This window comes from Phodopus roborovskii, unplaced genomic scaffold, assembly GCF_943737965.1.
Source record: "Phodopus roborovskii unplaced genomic scaffold, PHOROB, whole genome shotgun sequence".
Taxonomy (NCBI): domain Eukaryota; kingdom Metazoa; phylum Chordata; class Mammalia; order Rodentia; family Cricetidae; genus Phodopus; species Phodopus roborovskii.
The window spans coordinates 1,263,663-1,285,857 of NW_026126576.1; the positions used below are offsets into that span (position 1 = coordinate 1,263,663).

Genomic DNA, 22,195 nt, shown 5'->3' on the forward strand with positions numbered 1-22,195 from the left:
GGTTTTTTATTTTTCGAGACAGCATTTATCAGTAGCTTTGGAGCCTGTCCTGGAACTCGCTCTATAGACCAGGCTGGCCTCAAACTCAGAGATCTACCTGCCTCTGCCTTCTGAGTGCTGGAATTAAAGGCATGCACCACCAACGCCCGGCCATGAGAGAGTATTGAGGGAGGAAAGTGAAGGGAGAAATTATATAATTCCCAAAAGCATTCCCAAAGACTGTCCTAACAAACAGTTACCAACACGGTGGTTTAAAATTACACATATTTTCAGAGTCTGGAGCCAGAAGTCTGAAATTGTTCAACAGGTCTGTCCTCCCTCCCCCTGAGAGTTTCCAGAAGAATGCATCCTACTTTGATGGATGAATCTCATTGCTTCACATCTTTGCAGGTGATCCTTTTCCTTGGTTACAAATACATCATTTTTTTAAATCTCCCTCCCTATGTCTCTCTCCTCTTTTAATAGAGGTGCTTACCATATCAGATTAATGCCTCCATATTTGAGAATGATCACACCCTATTTGATTATACCTGCAATGACCCTATTCTAAAACAAAATCACATTCTTAAGGACTCAAGGGCCCTATTCTGGTTCATGGCTGGAATAGCCTTAGTATGGCATGGTTTAGAGGACAAAGGACTCTGAGACCTCTATTAGGGCACTAATTCTTTTACCGAGGTGTCATCTCATGACAAAAAAATGAATGGATATGGTAATATTAAGCTAGAATGGCCACTCCTTTTGATTATTTCCACACACTACAATTTTCCATATATTTGAAATTCTAAGAACTGCCCCTCATACCTGAGTATTTATTTACCTTACACTGCAAGTAACTATGCTATAAAGGAACTTTTTCTTTAAAAAAACAAAGCAATATATTGGTAGCAAATTATATTTCAATAATTGTATCCCACTGCATTACATGTCTGTCTGTGTCACAAGCCCTAGGTAGCAGGCTAGTGGCTAGAAGGTTCTTATTGAAACGCAGGTCCTAGCTCCTGGCATATGAAAAGCAACCTGCCTAGTCCCTGAAGAACAGAAGTGGGGAGGGGGGGGTTGTTGACACAGAAAAACTACATCGAAAATTATTGAAAACCAGAGAAGACAAAGCTAAGCCTGAGGATGAAGGAAAACAGCTGAATGTCAGAGGGAAACTGGTCCTTGACCAGAGCTAGATGATGAAGTACAAACAAAAGGTAAGGAGCCAGAGAGCAGGAAAAGTCACAATAGGGAGGGCACATCAGAGTCCCTGCAAGTCAAGCTGGAAAGTGACTTGTGGTAATGTCAGAGCTGAGGAGAAATCTTGAGGGGAAGGAGGTGATTTTCATTGGATGGAAAGAAATGTATAGAATGTGTTGCCATAAGAGGCAAACATGGTAGCTGACGGAATTGTGACCAGTACCTTTAATGTTTTGGTCTTCAGATTCTGACTTCTCTGATAAGAGTATCGTAGGCTTTGCTTCCTTCAGTAGATTTTTGCAAGCCCTGTGTTTTACCCTTACTTTTGTTTTTCATTGTCACTATCCTTACCAGAAGCCTCTGATCCAAACAGCATAGGGTTCTGACTCATGTGCATTATAAAACATAAAAATGTACATTACTCATGTACATTATAAAACATAAAAACGTTTTCAAACCCAAAGAAAAACAGTCTTAGCATGTACTAATACTTGAGTTACTTATACAAGGTTGTACTAAGTAACAATTCTCTCCAAACAGTTTAGATGAGTATGTAAGGAGAACTGTTCCAATACTTCTAAATGCACAGCACTAAACAAGGGACATAATAAACCACCCAAAGTTATTTTCTAAGTTCTGTTGTTGCCTTGTTATAAAAACCATTACAGCATCTTCATGGAGAAGGTACTTAGGTTAAGGATCTTCATCTTTAAAAAGGCTCAACTGTTGGGAGGCAGAGGCAGTGAATCTCTGTGACTTCAAATCCAGCCCGGTCTACATAGTGAGTTCCAGACAAGCTAGAGCTACATAGTGAGACCCTGTCCTGAAACAAAACAAAACAAAAAAAGTCTGCTTTGTGACACAAAGCAGAAGGGGACAGTGGGAGGAGGGTCACAAGCTCAAAGCCTGTTTAGACTACACAATGAAACCTTATCATACAAAAAACTACAAAAACTTTCATAGGGAATACAGTTTAGTGATGGAATACTGACCTAGCAATGTATAAGGCTGATCCCAAAAACAACCACAAAGAAAAACTGTTGTCTCTGTAACATTTTGGGTAAAGCATATAAATGTACCATGTGGTTTAATTAACTATATATCTTGTTTTTTGAGACAGGGTTTCTTTGTGTAATAGCTCTGACTGTCCTAGAACCTGCTTGTAGACAAGGCCTGCCTCTGCCTCCCAAATGCTGGGATTAAAAGCGGAAGCCATCACTACCTAGTGATCCTTTTTTTTTTAAGCACATAATGCTTTTTAAAGAACATTTATCTATTTATTTTATGTGCGTATTTGTCTGTGTGAGTGTGTAGGTTCCCCTAGAACTGGAGTTACAGAAAGTTGTGAGCTAGGAATTGGACCCCTGGTCCTCTGGAAGAACAGACAGTGCTTATAACCACTGAGTTATCTCTCCAGTCCTCCATGCCATTTTATAATTAAACTAAATTTGTCAAGATGGAGCTGGAGAGAACAAAAAATAGGGTATAGCTCAACGGCAGAGCACTTGACAAATATGTGGGAGGTTCTGAATCATACCCACACCAAAAAGAAGACACACTTCAGCCACTAACATTCACAAATCTTATGAATAAAAAAAGTGCAACAAAAAATGAAAAAACAACAAACACTGAAAACTAAAAAAAAAAAAAAAAAAAAAAAAAGAAATGAAGAGGTACTATTTGTTCCCACATTAGAAATATTACAACAGCTTTTTTTCTTTTTAGCATTTATGCTTCACTTTGATTTTAGTACTTTTAAAGAAAACAGGCATTTACTATAAAATTATTCACCCCATTTCATTTCATTTATCATGTTCAAGCCAGTTAACCTAGTAGAGGGCCTTTATTATGGAAATTACTATAGTAAAATTTTAATTCAGGTGCAATAAAAATCTGTTAATAACTTAAATATTTAAAAATTATTCCTATTTCACTATGGAGCTATTTACTATTATTAATATATTTTAAAATTTTCAATAAAAAGTAGACAATGTATGACTTTATTAATAAATAGTGCAAAAGCATCAGTGATAACTGTTTAAACATTCATTTTCTTTGAATACCCATTGTCTTGGTTTAAGTTTGTGCACACTGACCTCTATGGCATTGCAAATAAACACATGAAAATACTTAATATTTCCATGCACAAGAATTAATCTGTAATACTGTTTACAAATTATTATGGACAAGTTAAACTCTACAATAATTAATACACATTTGGATAGCCACAATTATATGAGTAGTAATGAAGAAACAGTCTATGTCTGATATACTCTAGATGTCAGGTTGTAATATTTAATGTTCTTAAAACATAATTCCTCATTTCCACTCAAGGATACATTTCTATACATGTGGATGCTCAAATACGAGCTGAGGATTATGTTCTTTGACCATAATAACAAACTCACACAAAAGACAGTATTTGTCCTGCTTTAAAGAACCAATACATTTGTTCATAATCTTTCTCTCCAGGCATCGTTTTACATATTACTAATGAAAATGCTACTAGCCCAACCCCAAAGTTCAATTTTCAAGAGAAACTTATAAAGTTAAAAAAGAGGCATTCATTTTTTTTTTATATATATATATATATGTATATATAAAAGTCAAACTCTAGTGACACGAATGCTAAAAATGACATCAATTACATTTCCTGTTTTGGTGTCTCCTCTGCTCATCTTCCCTGCTCTTCAATTAGATTCCTTAACATTCACAGAGTATATTATTTCTATGAATTTTCTATTATACATAGATTAAGTAAAATGAAGTTTGAAGAGCACAGTCTGTGGTGTGGTGACATCAGCAACAGCCAGTTCTTGTCCATCAACGAGTCCCAATTCTAAAACAGGAAAGAATGTCATTAGCCCAAACAAAAATAAATATACAATCAAAAACAATAATATTATACATATACACAAATTATAGTTTTAGAGTTTGGATATATCTCAAAATCCAATTCTTTTTTAACTTGATTTCTTGGAGTTTTACATTTTTTTCTATAAAAAGAGCCATTAATTCTATTATTTTAATAGATATGATTAATTATGACTTAATCATATTTAATTAAGCGCAAATCTAATTTCAAACACAGCATGCACTACAAGTAAGTTCAACACCAGCTAAAGCAACCATAAGAAATCCTATCTCCAAACCCTAAGGGATGAGGATAAGGCATTTCCTTAGCAAGTCAAGTGGAACCTGATTATGATCCCTGGTAATGAGGAGAAACAGACACAGACGGACAGACAAACGGAGACAGACAGACAGACAGACAGACAGACACACACACACACACACACACACACACACACACACACACACACAGAGAGAGAGAGAGAGAGAGAGAGAGAGAGAGAGAGAGAGAGCGTAGACATTTACTTTTACTAAAAAAGGAAACTATTAATATACACATTTACTTAAGATACCTTTTAATGTCTTGGAAAGATTGGGCCTTGTCCGTTCTTCAATAGATGTTACTGACTGGAAAACAATATTATTTTAATTTATAGTATATTAAGGAAAAAATACAATTTTCTTTACAAATGTAAAAATTAAACTATTGACCTGTAAGTAAAGTGTCCTGTTCTTCCCCTCTAATGTGGCTGTGATAGCTGGAGACTTCATTTGCCTAAATAAAGTAGCAAACATCGTTTTATTTAAAGAAATAGTTCTTGCTCATTTTAAAGTTTAAAATACAATTTTTATAATAATTGTATTTTTATAATAAAAACTGAACACTTACAGGGAAGCATTATTGGTCAGATAGTCTAGAACCTCTTGTAGTTTAGCTGATGGGGAAAACTGAATGTTTTGAGGAAGCTGGCTACATGCAGGACAATTTTCCTATAAACATAAAAGAGTAATTTAAAAACACTAATGTCAGTCTTTTTTTAAGCAAAGATAAGGAAATCAAATTGTTTTACAATCATGAATATTTCCAATGGAAATATTTTCTGCTTTAAAGCCTCTAAATTATTTTGCCATACACTATCTATTTAAACTAGCCAACAAAAAATACATGATTAACTTTAGTAGCTCAGAACATGAATATTGACTTTTAAATTCCTAATTAATAATTAATATATAAGAGCAAAGGCTGAATAGTGGAAAACATTCCCATTAGCTTAGCACTACTAACCTTTCTCTCTGCTTCAAATGTGTATGTGTACAGTCCATCTACATCATTGAATACCAAGTAATTATTAAGGGGAATGTATGCACTGTAATGAAAAAATGATCAAGTTTATCTAACTGAGCAAAGTTGTAACATGGAGTTATATTCAAGATAAAAATAAAACTCATTACCTTGTGGCTATCTTAAAAACCTCAGTGGCACACACAGCTAGAGAGAAAAAAAGGTATTTTAACTCAGTAAAAATTAAATACTTTGAAAGTCAGCAATCAATCAGATAAATTTGTGATTTCTATATTTTTATAGAGAAAGCAGACTGTAAAGTACTTAATTTTAAAAATATAGGAAAGGACAAGTTTTATCATTTGTTTTACATAATCCAAGCAATAAACCTTTCCCTTTGTGTTCACCAGATCAATGAAAAGCTAAACCTATGAGTAAAAAGACACACTAAGACAACCCTTTACTGTGAGCACTTTGTCTAAGAGATATAATGCCTTGTAAGACATAATGAAATGGGGAGGTGGGGAGGCTGGGAGGAGTGGAGGTAAGGGAAACTGCTTGGCATGTAATATATGTAAAAAATAAAAAAATTTTTAAAAAAAGACATAATAATACAAGATATACAGAGGATACAGTAGCAAATTTGGTTGGGGTAACTCATCCAAGAAGATATCAAATTCTTAGAATACAAGTAACTATAGAAATGTTAATTTACATATTAAGTCAAAAATCAAGGGTAAAAGTCAAACTGAGAAAGTCTTTTTTATGTTACCTGCGATGACTGCATTTGTAGAAGCTACTGCAGGAATGATTCGTTTTACTACCCCTGAAAAAATTTACAAAATAAAATATGGTCATTTCTTCTTTTTTCCTTTCAAGATTTATTTTCAATTATGTGTAGAGGCACGTATGCACAGGTGTACGTGTGTGTGTGTGTGTGTGTGTGTGTGTGTGTGTGTGTGTACATGTGCATATGCAGGTGTAGGTGTCCTAAGAGTCCAAAAGAGTTTGTTCAATCCCCTGGAGCTGGACTTAGAAGTGGTTATGGATAATAAGCACTTTTGACAACTAAGCCATATCCCTCTGGCTCCTTCCAAATAAACAGTCATCTTAAGTTAAAGTAATATAATTAAATCTCTTAAAGTCCAATTGTTAAATGCCATTTTCTGAAACTTGATTTTTCAGGCTTTCAAGTCAAGAAATGAAGTTGGGTATAGCCAGGCTCAGTGACATGTGCCTCTTGCCAGCACTTGGAAAGCTGGGGCAGAAGAACCATGAGTTTGAAGCCACTCTGGGTTACTCAGAAAAATGCTATCTGAAAAACAAAACAAATAAAAAAACCTGAAAAGCTTAAACATGAACTACCTTCTTTCACATTCCCATTCTGTAGTATGTTTAAACTCTTAAGCAATACTATAGTTTTATATAATGACAAAGCAGTAAGGCAATAATAACAGTGCTTCCTTATACTCCAGGTACAGTGTGAAAGTATGAACAGTAAATATTATTCAGTGTTACTGACAAGGTGATATTAGTCATGTTCTAAAAAGAAGGAAAGCCAAGACTGAGAAATTAAATGTCATATCCACAACATTACCTCTAATAAATGTAGGAATGGGTTGGGCCCACATATACCCAGCCCACATTAGTCTTAGCATCGATACACTATACTAGATTCTGAAATGCCTCAGTAAGTATAAAAAAATATTATTCTTGACATAAGTTATATCACAATAATTTTTTTTTTTGTTTGTTTGTTTTTTGTTTTTTGAGACAGGGTTTCTCTGAAAAACAGTCCTGGCTGTCCTGGAACTCACTCTTGTAGAACAGGCTGGCCTTGAACTCATAGAGACCCACCTGGCTCTGCCTCCCAAATGCTGGGATTAAAGGCTAAAACAACACTTTTAAAAAAAGTATATCTTTTACACACAAAATGAAACACAGCTCTATTTTGAGTAAGATTTGCACTTCCATACTTATGTAAGCAATGAACAAACTGTGTCCCACAGAATAAAAGAAAGCTTGTCTCCTAACTGCACTTGAATTGCTTGCTCTAGAAGCAAGCACAGGATCCTGGAGGGTGAGGAAGCAAGGAAAGGTGTTTCCAGCATTCCAGGAAGAAGAGTACAGAGCAGGATGGTGTAGAGAAAGATGAGAAAATAGGCAGCAGGCATGAACTGAATTTTCATGTGACAATACAAAGAATGTGAGTCAATAAAAGAAAATAACCACAGAAGAGAAATGACAAATTCTCAAAAAGAATACAAAGCGCTTTCTGAAGAATTCAGCAAAACTCTGGAAGGGATGAACTGTAACTGGACTGGACACTGGTCACTAAAGTGAGCAGGACTGCTAATTGTGAGCCTATGCTAGAGGAGACACACTTGGTGACTGACTGACCTAGCTCTCAGAAAACGGAAAGACAGAACACCAGGCTTTTGTAGAGCATCTGGAAAGATCTTTTATGGCTTCTTTGTGAAGACAGTGAAGAAGTCTGGGAGACTCAAGAAGACCTGTTAATAGACTGAGACAAATCTAAAAGGCTGCTAAAGCCTTAGGTTGATCTCAAGAACCAATAAAAAATTTAACAAAAACTCTAGAATAACAATTCAGTGAAGGGGGAGGGGACGAGAAGGCTTAACAACTGCATTGCCAAAAAGATATGTAGATTTCAATGAATAGCAACATTAAGGAATGGAAATAGGGCCAGGCATTGGTGGCACATGTCTTTAGTCCCAGCACTTGGAGGCAGAGGCAGGCGGATCTCTGTGAGTTCAAGGCCAGCCTGGTCTATAGAGTAAGTTCCAGGACAGGCTCCAAAGCAATACAGAGAAACCCTGTCTCAAAAAACAAAACAAAACAAAAAACAAACAAATGGAAATAGAACATCAATGATAACAACAAATGACAGTAAAATGTCATTTCTCCTTTCAGACTGCACACATCTTCAGAGGTAAGGCTAACCCTAGAATGCTGCACTAAAAGTCTTAGCAGATCCAAGGAGGATGGATAACTGGATGATGGTCAGGGAATAATAACATGGAGACTTGAAGTCTGTGACACTAAGTAATCAGGAAGACTTAAGAATGGTAAAAATTACTAATGTAGAGAAAATGTGATTACTTTGCTCAGTTGTTAGAAACTATTATTAAAAGGGGGGTTGGGAACTGGAGAGATAGCTCATAGTTAAGAGCACTTATTGTCCTCCCAGAAGACCCCGGTTCAGTTCCTAGCATGCACACACAGCTCACATTTTTCTGTAACTCCAACTCCAGAGGATCCAATGCCCTGTTCTGTCCTCTGCAGGCACCAGATATGCATGAAATGCACATACGTACAAGTAGGCCAAACACTCTTAACATAAAAATTTAAAAAAATAAAAGGAACTAGATTGTGTACGATACTGAACAAAACTCACACAGATTTCTGCTCAACATATGGAATAACAGTGTTTTGACTGTTCCCAGTAGGGAATGAATTCTTCAGTGAAAGATGAAGTAAACAGACTTTGAAGATAAGGCTTCTATCAACTGTATGTAAATATGAGTCAGTGATACCATTCAATCCCTGAGTGGTGCATTCTGCTGAGCTTAGTTCCCTCCTACCTTGGATAACTGGGAGACCATTGCTCCCAGAGTTCCCTAATAAACTTCAAATGGATGGAGATGTCTAACCACTCCCAACAATCACACAATCATGACAGTTTACTACTCACCTTGAGTGAGTCTATAGGTAACACCTCTAATATTATATTGTGATGCTCTCTCTACAGACTTTTGGAAAATCCATTGAATATGTTCAGGGTCATCTCCATCTAATGAAACTCCATCTGGTGGTGGGGAAACAGACATATATAACCATAAGGCAATTTTTAAATGAAATTTTAAAATAAGTAATATATAAAATACTCGCTACGTTTAGATTATTAAATTACCTCCAAAAGGCTGCTCTTTGGGCCACTGCAACATCCTTACATACTCGATACAGTGTTCTGGGAGCCTGGGCATAGATGCAATGGTGCACATGGGAAAATTGACCTAAACACACAGTTTATCTTTCTTAGTAAAATTTAAACAAGGAGTTATTTTAAATACAACTTCCAGGTCTGGTTACTTCATAAAATTTTATGTCAGCTCTTGATTTAAATAAACAAAACACTATGGAGCATTAAAACTGCTAAACTAATAGGAGGCACAAGAAAGAGTCTGTTTAGGTTGAGCTGCCTATAAAAGAAAGACAAATTGCCCTACATTTTTAGATCATATTCACTCAAGTTCTGTTCCCAATGAGAAAATATTAAATAAATGCTGAAATGTGAATGATTTAGTTTTACCTGTGTTTAATGTGAAGATATAATCACAACACAAAAGCACAATCAGTTAAATCAATTAAATTAATACTCAGGGCTGCTAACACTTATAAATCAAAATTGCAACTATTCTTTATAATGAATATGTAATTAAAGAAACCCATGTTTGAAAAGATTTCTTAATCCTATTTTTCAAAAAAAAAAAAAAAAAAAAAAATCTTTTTTTTTTTTTTGGTTTTTCAAGACAGGGTTTCTCTGTGGCTTTGGAGCCTGTCCTGGAACTAGATCTTGTAGACCATAGAGATTCGCCTGCCTCTGACTCCCCAGTGCTGGGATTGAAAGCATGAGCCACCACTGCCCGACCTACTTTTCAACTTTTATTAGATTTATTTTGCATGTATGTGTGTGGGAGCACATACTGCAATGCACATGTAAAAGTCAGAAGGAAACTTTCAGCTCTCTTCTTCCACCATGGAGTGCTAGGAGTGAGCTCGGTGCCTTCATCTGCCTAGTCATCTCACCAGCCCCTTTTCTAGTATTTTTCATCTCTGAAATAATTACAGTGAGCCTTCCTCGTTCATGAAAGGTACGTCCTACAACCCCAACAAATGTCTGAACCCTAAATACACACACTTTAAGATAAAGTTTAACACATAAATTAGGCACAATAGATTTTTTAAAAAGTATTAATAAGGAAGACTCCAGGGACTAGAGAAAGAATGTTAACCACTCTTGCAGAGGAGCCGTTAGGGTCCTAGCACCCACATCAGGTGACTCACAACCTCCTGAATCTCCAGCACCAGGGGACCCAATGCTTCCAGCTTCTCAGAGCACCAACACCCATGTACACACATATGCACTGGCACATGCACAGAAGTAAACATAATTAAATCTAAGAAAAACTCAAGTATACTCCAAAGGAATAAGATGACTCAAAATTCACATTATCCAGAAATGGATACAACTTAAAAGGGAGGGGGGATTTTAATCTTATACATCATTTATTTCTGGAGTTCCTGCTTAATATTCCCAGCCTATAGGCAGCTAGAATCATGGATTAAGGGCAGGTATACAGAGAAAACAGACAGAATATAACTTATCCCAACAAATAACTTTGTAATTTCTCTTAAATAAAAAATTAAGGGTCTAGAAAGATGGTTAAGAGTATATACTCCTCTTTCAAAAGATCTGAGTTCGGTTCCCAGCACCCATAATTCCATCTGCAGTGAGATCCGTCACCTCTGGCCTCCAGAAACATTGCATACCTACACTTACACACATACACATAATAATTAAAATAAAACCATAAAAACACAAGACCTGATATATAGTGTCTTCTCTCACGGTAGACTGTCACACTTTATTATTAGCAAATTTTCTTTTAAATGTTCCTTTTGTTTTGATGCTGAAGTGTGCAAGTTCGAGCCTGCACTCTCATTATGGTAAATACTAACCTATACCCCCAGGTCTCAGCATATCTTTAAATATATGTTGATCCCCAATACAGACCCCAAACAATGACTAGATGTAATAATCAGCACTAATTACAACCCAAAATACTAAGAAAGAAATGCAGGTGCTTTTCTGATTACCTGAGGTGGATAAAGTTCCAGAGTGCATTCAACACAAGCAGTCATTCCAGGCAAAATCACCCGGGCATTTCCTTTAAAGCCTTCTGTCCCCCCATCTATCAATGGGACAATAGAGCTTGGATCCAACACCCCATCTTCATAATTTAGAAGAGATATCTAAGAAAATGTTTTAAAGTGTTTAAAAAGGGGTATAGGAAAACAAACAAATAAAAACAGCAGCATGCTTCCAACAAATTCTAGGAGTAAGTTTGGGACACAGCAGCAACACATCAGAATGAAGGAATTATATTCTTAACAATAAATGTTCTCACTAAAAACCAACAACATGCAACAACAGTGATGCATATCTACTTAATTTAAAACAAATTCTTATTTTACAAAAATATGACAATTCTGATTGTCAAAAGCAACAGCAAAGATCTTTAGAAGTGTTTACCAGCATTCCATTTATCCATCTTCTGGCTATGATAGAGTCCAGGCCACATACAATAATATGAAACTCTACGAAAAAAAAAAAATCCACATTTAATTTTTGATACAGTCTCACAAGTAGTCCTAGGCTGGTCTCAAATTTCCTATCCTCTTGCCTCAGCCTCCTTAGTGCTGGCCCCACCACATCCACTCAGTCTAGTGTTCACAAATGCACTACTCTAAGAGTGGTCTAGCACCAGCTCAAAGGCTGCATCCAATCATTGTGGACGGAAGATGCTGGGAGCTCTCTACCTTCCACCCAGCTTTGCTTTATCTCCAAAACTGCTTTGAACAGTTTACCAATTTAAATAAAGGCAGTTATACAGAGTAATTCACTTATAAGATATTAGAATCTTCCCAGTCTCTTAAACTTCCAATAATTCTTATTCAAGTGAGCAGCTTGAGTCAGGACAGTGATGCATAGTGAGTTAGTCAACAAGCTTACTCAAAATCAACAGAGAGAAACCAACCACGAGATTTAATTTCAAGTGAGCACTTACGTCGGTAGAAAGTGTCGTTAAAATCTTGAATCTTGTTGAAATGTCTGAATCCAAGTAAAGGAACTTAAGATACCAAGTTTCAAATTTCTGCAGTGATTTTAACAATGCCATAAGGAACAAACTGCTTATTCAAAACAGGTGATCAATGTGGAATTCAAAAAAAATCGGATAAAATGATCACAATCCTACTTTCAGACAAAACTACTTTAAATTATTTTACTTATACATGTGTGTATATGCCAGTGTAAAAGTGAAAATAGGTCTCTCTCTCTCCCCCACCCCCACCCCACACAAATGTATTTTTAAAAAAAATCAAAGAGTTATGGAATCTTTGTGAACTTCTTGTTTCATTTTGCTTTATTTTGGCCTTTTTTGCGTTATTGGTCTTTTGCTTGTTTGGTTTACATTTTAGTTGGGGGTGTACGTGTTCATTCCCTGGGCTTTGGGATTTTTTTTTTTTTTTTTAGAGAGAGAGAGAAAGAACATAAGGTGGGTGGTAGGGAGGTAGAAGGATCTGGGAGTTGAGGGGGAAAACATGATCAAAATATATTGTGTAAAAAAAAAAATTCTTTTCAATAAAAAACAGACTACCAAAAATGCCAAAGTATTGGAAGCCTTATATAAAAACAATACAGAGAATTTTGACAGCTTTTTCAGTTGCTAGTAAAATTGGGTTTGTTAGGTTTGAAGAGGCTTGGGGAATCTCGAAGTAAAGTATGAATACTTCCTGCCCCTCACAACATTCAACTGTAGGTCTCTTCTTACCCAATCAGCAACTATTCCTTGTCACTGTGTACTTGCAGGCTACTCACGAATTCCCTTTCACTACCTGTGAGAATGAGTCAATCATAGCACCTAACATTTGAAAAGCAGAACTATACACTTTTAATCTCAGTACTATGAGACAGAGGCCAGTCTGATCTATACAGGACAACCAAGGCTACACAGAAAGTCTGTCTCAAAAAACAAAAAACAAAAGATCATGATCCTGTGAAAAATGTTTACTTTTTTTAATCCAAGTGATACTACTCTAAATAATACATTGTGTTTTCAATAGCAACACAAAGAGGTGCAGCTTCACTGTACGCCTTTTACAGCTTCTGGTGAATGCATGCTATTTTGATGTTTAAAAATGGAAAAATAGGCCCCTCTGTAAGTAAACAATTAAAAGAGGGAGGGTAGTCCCATTCCATCTAGCCCCACTGTTGAGACCTGGGAGACCTGTTTTATAGACATCCATCCAGGAGAGAACGTCTTAGGCAGCCTCCTGTCTCACTGTTGCCACGCCTCCACCTCTCCCTTTCTTTTTCAACCTACTTCCCAATGTGCCTTAGATCCCTGCTTGCCCAGCATTCAAAGGGAATAGAGTTCTGAATGGGTGAGGATTAGAAATGAGTTGATTTGTTGTTGTTAATGCTCACAATTATGAGTATAAAAGTCTAGAGAAGTACTCTTCTGTTGAAAGGATACGGGACAACATTGCAGTTAGGAACTCTGTCATTTAGGAATTCTGCGGCAACTTCAGCCTTGGGTCTTCCAACATCTTTAGGCCTACAGAAAACATTACATTAAATTGACACCCATAGCTGGGCAGTGGTGATGTACACCTTTAATCCCAACACTCAGGAGGCAGAGGCAGGCAGATCTCTTTGAGTCCCAGGCCAGCCTGATTCACAGAGCTAGTTCCAGGACAGCCAAAGCTATAGAGAAACCCTGTCTTAAAAAAAAAAAAAGTCTAAGTTATCATCTATAATAAGAACTTAGATGGTCTATATAATTAGCTTCCAAACATAAAAATGAAGTTTATTTATAACATACTTAAAAATATTTTCACTACCTATTTTTATTATTTTAAAATATATGTATGCATGTGTATCTGTGTGAGTATATACATATGACTGCAGATGCCTATCTATGGAGGCTGGAGTCCTCATAATCTCTGGAGCTGGAAATAGAGGCAGGTGTGAACCACCAGATATAGGTGCTGAGAACTGAACCTAAGTCCACCAAAGACACAGTATGTTCTTAACTGATGCGCCAACTCTCCATTAACCCCTAAATATTTGTATATCAGTAATGAATTAAATGCATAGTTACTAAACCCTTGCTGATAGTCCAAATAAATATGACAAGTCTAATTGTATTTCTTAGCTGAAAATATAAACTATTGAATAGTAGGGTGCCCCCTTCCCCAGGAAAACCATAATAACAGCACATTTAGTGGCCACTTCCAACCATGACATTTCCTAACATAAAAATATCCTAGACTTACAGCCATCCAAGTACACTGCCTGAATCCCAGAATCTAAATGGTTTGGTTTGCTTGGACTAGCCTCAGGGTTACTATATAGCCCAGCAAGATAACCTCAAACTCTAAGCAATTCCTGCTTCAGCCTTCCAAATGCTAAAATTACAACTGGAGCCAACATGCCTGCTTCACTGTGTTTATATTCTGGTCTTAGTAAAATATACACAAAAAGATTCACTATATGTAAGGAAGATATAGGTAACATCTCTATCTTGGTTATGCTACTAAGTGAGTATAAGAGGTCCCTAAGCACTGTGGGGCTTGTTCTTTCTTCTTTGAGACAGATATTACTACACAGCCCAGGCTGGACCAGATCCTCCTGTCTCAGCTACCTGAGTGCTAGGATTACAAGTAGATACCACTGGGCCCAGCTTCTTAAAACATGTTTTAAAAGAAAGAATAAAGTTCAAAGACATTATTAACATTTTCAAGAAACTAAAGTGTGGAAGCATCCCTCTTTGATAATAACCAGACATTAAGTACCAAAAGACACAAAGTGTCTCTTCAAGCATGTATTTCCTTTTTACTATTTCCTCATGATTCTCATGGAAATGAGTTATCACTCACATAAGAGTAAGTGCTTCACTACAACTTCCTATAACACACATGTACTCCTAGACATTGAACCCTTACTCTTTACACCCTTCATACAGGACAGTGGATACATTTTTTAAAAAGTAAAAATAACAAATCAAATTTTTATTTTATTTAAAATTAGAATTTAAAAGAAAACATTTAATCGGGTCAATTTTTCTCTTCTCCAATAAAGAATATAAAGAATTATTCCTTTCCTATTTGCAGCTGCCAACAATTTTATTCTCTACCCTTACTTGCATAGAAAAGTACTATAAATTAGAAATCTTGGTTTGAATACCACATTCAAGCACTCTTCAGACAGCTCTTCACATATAGAAGAGGGAAACAGTGGAATGCCAAGATTCTGCTAAATGTGTTTTTGTTTTTTTAAAAGTCTCACACAAAAGAACTCCAGTGTGGTTTTAGTGAAGACTATTATGAAATTTCCAGGACCAGGGGACTGTCAACTGCTGTAATTAAGATATTGTCATAAATAAAATGGCAAGTCACCCTTCCTGGCATCATGCAAATTAATTAGCTCTGTAAGCATCACTACTATTGCAATCATGTTAGTTACAAGTTAAAAGGTGTGTCTTATTATCAATAACTGATCGCCTAAGTCTATTCCAAAGCAGTAATACATTAAAAACTTGTCAGAATGGAAAAGGCACAAATGTGCTTATAAAACAATCATCACCTGAATACTCAGGATACAGTTTCGAGTATCTACCGAAAGTATAAAAGTAGTTCTTCCTGTTTTTGTAAAATCCATGTTAAACCCTCAATAGTTATTAAATTGCAATGTACAAAATTTTAAATATCAGAATTTTTAAAATATCAAAACTTACCTAAATAAAAACTGCCTATTTAGATTGGAAACATCTATAGTGTCCATATCTATAACATGAATCTGTCTAAAACCAGACAAGGCCTGTGGAAAGAAAAGCAATTTAATTAGGCATGAGTTTCCTTTCTTTTAAAACATAACAGATTTTCAAAAAATCTATGTCCTAAATCCATATGTTTATAGTAATAAATTCTACATAATTGTATTCTTTGGCTTAAAAAGTCTGTAAAAGGCATTAAAAAATTCAAGAATCTTGCTGGGTGTTGGTGGTACACACCTTTAGTCCCAGCACTCAAGAGGCAGAGGCAAGAGGATCTCTGTGAGTTCGAGGCCAGCCTGGTCTACAAAGTGAGTTCCAGGACAGGCTCCAAAGCAATACAGAAAAACCCTGCCTCAAAAAACAAAACAAAACAAACAAGAAAATAAAAAACTTCAAGAATCTTGTCAAAAGCCAAAGATGCACAAGCACTCAGATTTAAATCATCTATAACCAAGAGAAAACTCACAACGTCTATCGATTTTCATCTGCTGTCCCCCTGCCTGGAACCTTCCTTCTCAATGTTCTAGCACACTATTCAACCCTTCCTTACTCAAACCACTTTTTGAAAACCCATCCCCTCACCACCAGGCTGTCTATCCTCACCCTTCCTTTCTTCATGCATTTACTACCACCTGACATTCTTTATCTATCTATCTATCTCTCTATCTATCTATCTCTCTATCTATCTATCTATCCATCCATCCATCTCCCTTCCTCTCTCTCCCCCTCCCCCAAGAAAAATTTGAGTTCCATAAATGATCACTTGTTTATGTTGCTCCATTTGAGTCTTTATCGCCTAAAAAAGTGCTTGGCATTTACAAGAGGAGACTCAATAAACATTTGGTTAATCAGTGACATTATGTCATAGTCTCTCCTTTTCTTTTTTTTTTTTTAGAATGAGCCTTTAGGGGGCGTGCAGTTAGTGAAAAGAAAAGGAAAAGGAAAAAAAAAAAAAAAAAAAAAAAAAACCGCCCATATCTTCTATGCTTACATCTAAAACAAGTAACAAATAATAAAGTAAAAGGCATTCTGTGTATGAGAATATAGGAAATATATAGATCAATATATAGGAAAGTAATAGAAGAACTACTCCCTAAAGTTGCTTGAGGAATAATCTTCAGATCTAATCTTTAATGACAGCAATTTAAAAGTCAGTATAGACTGCAACAGTAAATCATGGCTTCAAACTGAAAAAGTTAAGCTTTAAGGAACATGTACATGCCTAATGCATAAACAAAAAACAATGGCCAACTCCACAAACCCTTAGCCTTCTACAGATTTTAGATTTTCATACTACAGGCAGAACACTGCATACATAATAAATAAATAAATCTTAAAAAAAGAGAGATAACTCTATGAAAGCAATTACATCACATCTATGTATTTCTAAACAGTATACAGAAACAGTTTTATAAAAACTCAGCTGAGGCCAGGCATTGGTGGTGCATGCCTTTAATCCCAGCACTTGGGAGGCAGAGGCAGGAGGAGGATCTCTGTGAGTTTAAAGCCAGCCACAGAGTGAGTTCCAGGACAGGCTCCAAAGCAACACAGAGAAACCCTGTCTCCAAACACAAAAACAAACAAGCAAACATAAAAAGAATAAAGGCTCAGCTGCCCCAAATTTTAGGCATTTACTATCATCATATGGTCATCAAAAACAACCATCTTAAAGAACTGATGTCCTGAATTAGATTTTAGGAACCTCACTGTAATCCAGGAAAAAGAATGAGACTTTTAATTTTGCTGTAGCTCAATGTGTTCATTTGAGTAAAATGACACAAAACCCCACCTAACTGGGTTATTAAGAAAAGCAAAAGAAATAACAAGTTACTTGAAATTACACATAAAATAATGAACTATTCTGTTATTTACTTCAATGAAATGAAATTAGCACTAGGCAAAAAGAAGCAGCAACCAAACAAACAAAAACAAAAGAGCAGAGAAGAAACAAATGACTTTAAGGACTTCTAGAGTTCCAAAGTAATATGTATTTTTATTACTGTATAAAATTTGACCTGCTAAACTTATCCAGGAAATGTTTTAGGGAAAAATTAATAATCATGAAATGAAGACACTCCTCATGACAGAAAAGCAAAAGGCCTTACTCATCTCTAAGAGAACAGTATTTTATGTATGATATATTACCAGGTTTTTCAGGAGCTCACATCCTAAGCCACCAGCTCCAATCACTAGAACTTTACATGTATCTAATAAGAACTGCAGCGACTGCAAAGAATGGAAAGGCATATTAAAATGTAGGCGATCACCACAGGAACCATGAATAAGGCTACAAACCACACAACAGTTGTTAATGTAGACATAAAAAAGGGCAACTATCCATATGCAACACACCTGACATCAATTATTTCAAATTATGAAAGGAGACTTAATTACAAATTTTGAAATTCTAATGATTTCAAAGTTTCTATTTAACACTTAAAATGTATTTTTAATGTATGAAATTAAAAGCCTACATCTAACAGGAAAAACTACCTGTAGGGCTGGATGCCTCAGCAGATAAGAGCACTTGTTGCTCCTGCAGAGGATCCAGGTTTGGTTTCCAGCATGTATGTGGTGGCTCACAACCACCCATAACTCAAGTTCTAGAGGTCCAAATGGCCTCTTCTGACCTTCATGGGTACTTGGCACATACAGTGCACATACAATATATACATGAAGGTAAAACTCCTCATACACATAAAAGAAAAATAAATTTTTAAAAAATTTAAAAACTATTCCTAGTTATTTTTATCTTTTTTTGCAAGGGTTGGTTTATCATTTCATTGGTCATATAACTACTTTACTACAATATTCTCTATTTTCCTTCTCCCATCCTTTATTTTTTTTTTCCAAATTGTAGGGAAAATGTCAGTTACTTCACTGATTTCTAAAAACAGAAAAAAAAAAAAAAAAAAAAAAAATTAAATGTCAAACCAGAAGATAAAGGGCCACCAGTGTTTGAAGATCTAACAAAAATTAGATAAGAGCAGTTACAGCTTCCTTTGAACAAGGAACGAAATGTATAGAACTTGACAAAATCAGGCAATTCCAGATCAGCAGGAATACAACTTAGAAATATTATTCAACTTAAAGAAGTGACAATCTTAATCTATTGTGTAAAACACTTTCAAAGTACAAGAAAATATGATGCATTATGTAACGGTATTATCCACAGAAAGAATACTAAGTAAGTATTGTGTTCACCACTAGAGGAGTAAAGCGATTGATTAATCCACACAAGCTACTGAGCTCAATTCAAGACTTACACAACAAGTTTATGAGTAGCTTTTCTATTTCAAAACTTCTTCGTGGACACAAAGGACATAAAACACACTATAGTGGATACTTTTTTCCTACTTTGTAAAAACAAATTTTATCTAATTAATTTGCTTTAAGCCAGATACAGTTCAAAATATATATCTATTATATTGAAAGCACATTTTTGACATTCAGTTAATTATAGTCAATGCTAAGTAAAAATTTCCCTAAGTAAGCTTACCTTAGTCTTACAAGAATTAATTTACCATAGTAGGGATACAAAAGGGAAAATGTGTCTTAGAAATTATTTTAAACTAGAATTTTAAGCATACCAGAATATTAAGTCATCAAGTATTCTACTCTTGAAAATTTTAAAGTTACATGAAAAATTAAAAAATGCATTACTAGTCATTTACATAAAATAGTTGTAAAGATTTAGTTCAATACTCACAAGGTAACTTAATTTCACAAAACAATTTTAGTTATCCATATTTTAGTTACCCAAATTATAATAGCAAATTAGAAAGGTAGCATTTTATTATTTTTGAAATGTAAAACTATTAGAGCAGTTATTTAAAAATAAACGTTTCTCACTTCAGTGCTTGGTTCGAAATCGGGGTGTGTGAAGGGTCCAGATCGCTCGAGGAACTTCTTTACATGGTTCCAGCGACCTTCCCAGTCTCCAGTGTCCCCACACCCACCATCAACAGCCATTCTGCATAGAACACAGTAAATTCAGCTGCAAAGATCAGTATGAAAAAGCCACACCCACAACTATTAGGTCTCCCCAGATGTAAAGGTAACCACACCAGACCTGCTCAAATAAAAGGAAAACTGAGTTGTGGTTAGACTTTTCCAATTTTTGGCTTGTCTGTTATGGAAAAGCACTTTTCACCTACTTGATAAAATAAGTCAGACTCTGTGCTTCTAGCTTCCTCAGCACCCAAAGATCAAAGCTGGAACACTAGTGTCTCAGTGAGGAAAGGACTTCCCTACATTTGGTATTTACAGTCACTGTGAACTTCCCTATCTGTTCCTTCAATACACTTGGATAGGGAAATAACAGATCCAGAGGGTGAGGGGAACTTTCAGAACTCTGGTGCTTCAAATCTAATACTATCAATGGCTCTTCCCAAGCTGTAAAGGTATGATCCACTGATCATTTTGGATAAAATCAATTCATTTCTTTCCTTAGAGAGGTCCCAGTACTTTTTTTTTAAAGCCCTCTGTTAATAACGAGGTACATTTATTGTCACTAAACACACAAAATAAAATGTTTAGGTTAAAAGTATGCCATGGATAGGCATTATCATCCAGAAATCTTTGAGAATATTCAACTAAGTAAAGTGGGACTCCTCTTTAAAAAAAAAAAAAAAAAATTGTACTTTATAATCACAGATTCATGTCTGGTTGTGGTAACTAACTTTCCTGTAACTGCAATTTCTACCTTCAAATATATTAGTGACAGTGGTATCAAATTTTTACTAGGACCAACATGAACTGCATAGCAAGAGGAGGTTCTGATGCATAGTTGGGTTTCATTTCACAACTAAGCAAATCCTAACCTTGAGAAAATTACTGTCAGAAACCTCAACTGTAGATTGCAACTATTTCTGATGGTCATGAGATAAAGAGATAATTACAGAGGACTTAGGACTGCGCTTGGTATATAGCAAGCATTCAGACTTTGTTATTTCATGCAAAAAAAAAAAAAAGTAGGAAATTAGAAGGTGGGAAGGAATGTGAACTGCTGAAATTCAACCATGGAGAGGGGGGAAGCATGAAAAAGGCAAAATACTACTGAGAAGTGACACAGAAATTAATTCACCACACCCACTACAGTAGTATTTTTTCCCCTTCCATGGAGGGAGGGGAATCATGTAGGATTGGCCATATGAAAAGAACTATAAATCTAGGGCATCAAAAAACTAGTTATCTGATTCAGGTTGTGTGGTAAATGAGGGAGCAAGTGCTGGGTTCGACAGAGGCTTTAAGACTATGCAATTACTTTGCAAAACTGACAAGTTTTAACATAATTCTTGATGCACAGTGTTCACAAAAAGTTTATAATGTGTGGTATTGTCTCAGTGTCTACCAAGGACCCAAAACGGGCCTCGTGCACATTTAGATTTAAATTGGATTCACTTGTCACAAGGTCCCAGCTCTGACTACTTGGGTTGGAGGAAGGGGGGACACCGGGTGGCTTTTGCAGGAGCAGAGCCAGGGAGCGGCCGGCCGCTGGCCCGGGATGGGGACGGGGTCAGGGGTGAGGCCGCGCGGCCTGCTCCGGGTGCCCCCCTCCCAGTCCCCCCGGGCCCGCTGCGGCTGGTCCCCTAGGCCTGGGGTTGAGGGGAGGCGGGGGTCTCCGGAGAGGACCCCGGCCTCCCGGCAGCACTAACTTCTCAGCCAGCAGCTCCTCTATTCTCCTTCTTTTCTTCTCCCTAAAAGAAAGAGAGAATAAAAGAAGGGTCAGCATCAAGCTCCACGAGGGCGCCGCACGGGTATGGGGGACGAGGGGACGGGGCGGGGGTTGAGGGACCCCCAGGTGGCAGCGGTGACCGTCCACTAGCGCGCTCTCTCACAACCCAGCCTAACCAGGCGCTCCGGCAAAAGCCCGATACTTACGGCTCCTCGCCATCCGCCATATTGTTCCCCGCCTCTTCCCAGAGGTCCTCGCGGCGGGTAGGCCCGCCCGAGAGGGGCGGGGCTGCAAGTAAATGAAAGGAGGGGAGGGCGGGTCCAGCGCGAAAGGGAGGAGCTGCGGGTAAGGAAATGAGTGGGCGGAGCCGGCGCCGGAGCTCACATTCGGGGCGGGGGGGGGGGGGCTGTTAAGGAGGAGAACAGCCGGGCAGGCGAGGAGGGGGCGGGTCTTCAGGGGAAGGGAGGCGGGGCAGGGTTTTTCGGGGCGAGGGAGGGGGAGGAACTAACTGAACCAGAGTGTATGTAACCTTGAGTAAGTTGGCATCTAAGGCTCCCT

General features: G+C 36.8%; 1 protein-coding gene across 4 annotated transcripts; it reads right to left on the minus strand.

The window, feature by feature from the left end:
• Window positions 1–3,152: 3,152 nt before the first annotated feature.
• Uba3 (ubiquitin like modifier activating enzyme 3) lies at window positions 3,153–21,939 on the minus strand. Of its 4 annotated transcripts, XM_051203511.1 has the most exons (18): window positions 21,844–21,939; window positions 21,618–21,659; window positions 19,813–19,933; window positions 18,106–18,186; window positions 15,922–16,004; window positions 13,660–13,740; window positions 12,190–12,233; window positions 11,655–11,719; window positions 11,219–11,374; window positions 9,252–9,354; window positions 9,033–9,146; window positions 6,090–6,143; window positions 5,488–5,524; window positions 5,321–5,402; window positions 4,925–5,025; window positions 4,747–4,810; window positions 4,608–4,662; window positions 3,153–4,021 (listed from the first exon to the last, which is right to left on the minus strand). In XM_051203511.1, the coding sequence occupies exons 1-18, from the start codon at window positions 21,861–21,863 to the stop codon at window positions 3,936–3,938; spliced, it is 1,389 nt and encodes a 462-aa protein (XP_051059468.1). In that variant the 5' UTR covers window positions 21,864–21,939; the 3' UTR covers window positions 3,153–3,935. The 4 variants fall into 4 exon arrangements, with proteins under 4 accessions (XP_051059468.1, XP_051059470.1, XP_051059467.1 ...); XM_051203513.1 differs by lacking the exon at window positions 21,618–21,659; XM_051203510.1 differs by lacking the exon at window positions 21,844–21,939 and having other exon boundaries at window positions 21,618–21,709.
• Between the last annotated feature and the right edge of the window lie 256 nt (window positions 21,940–22,195).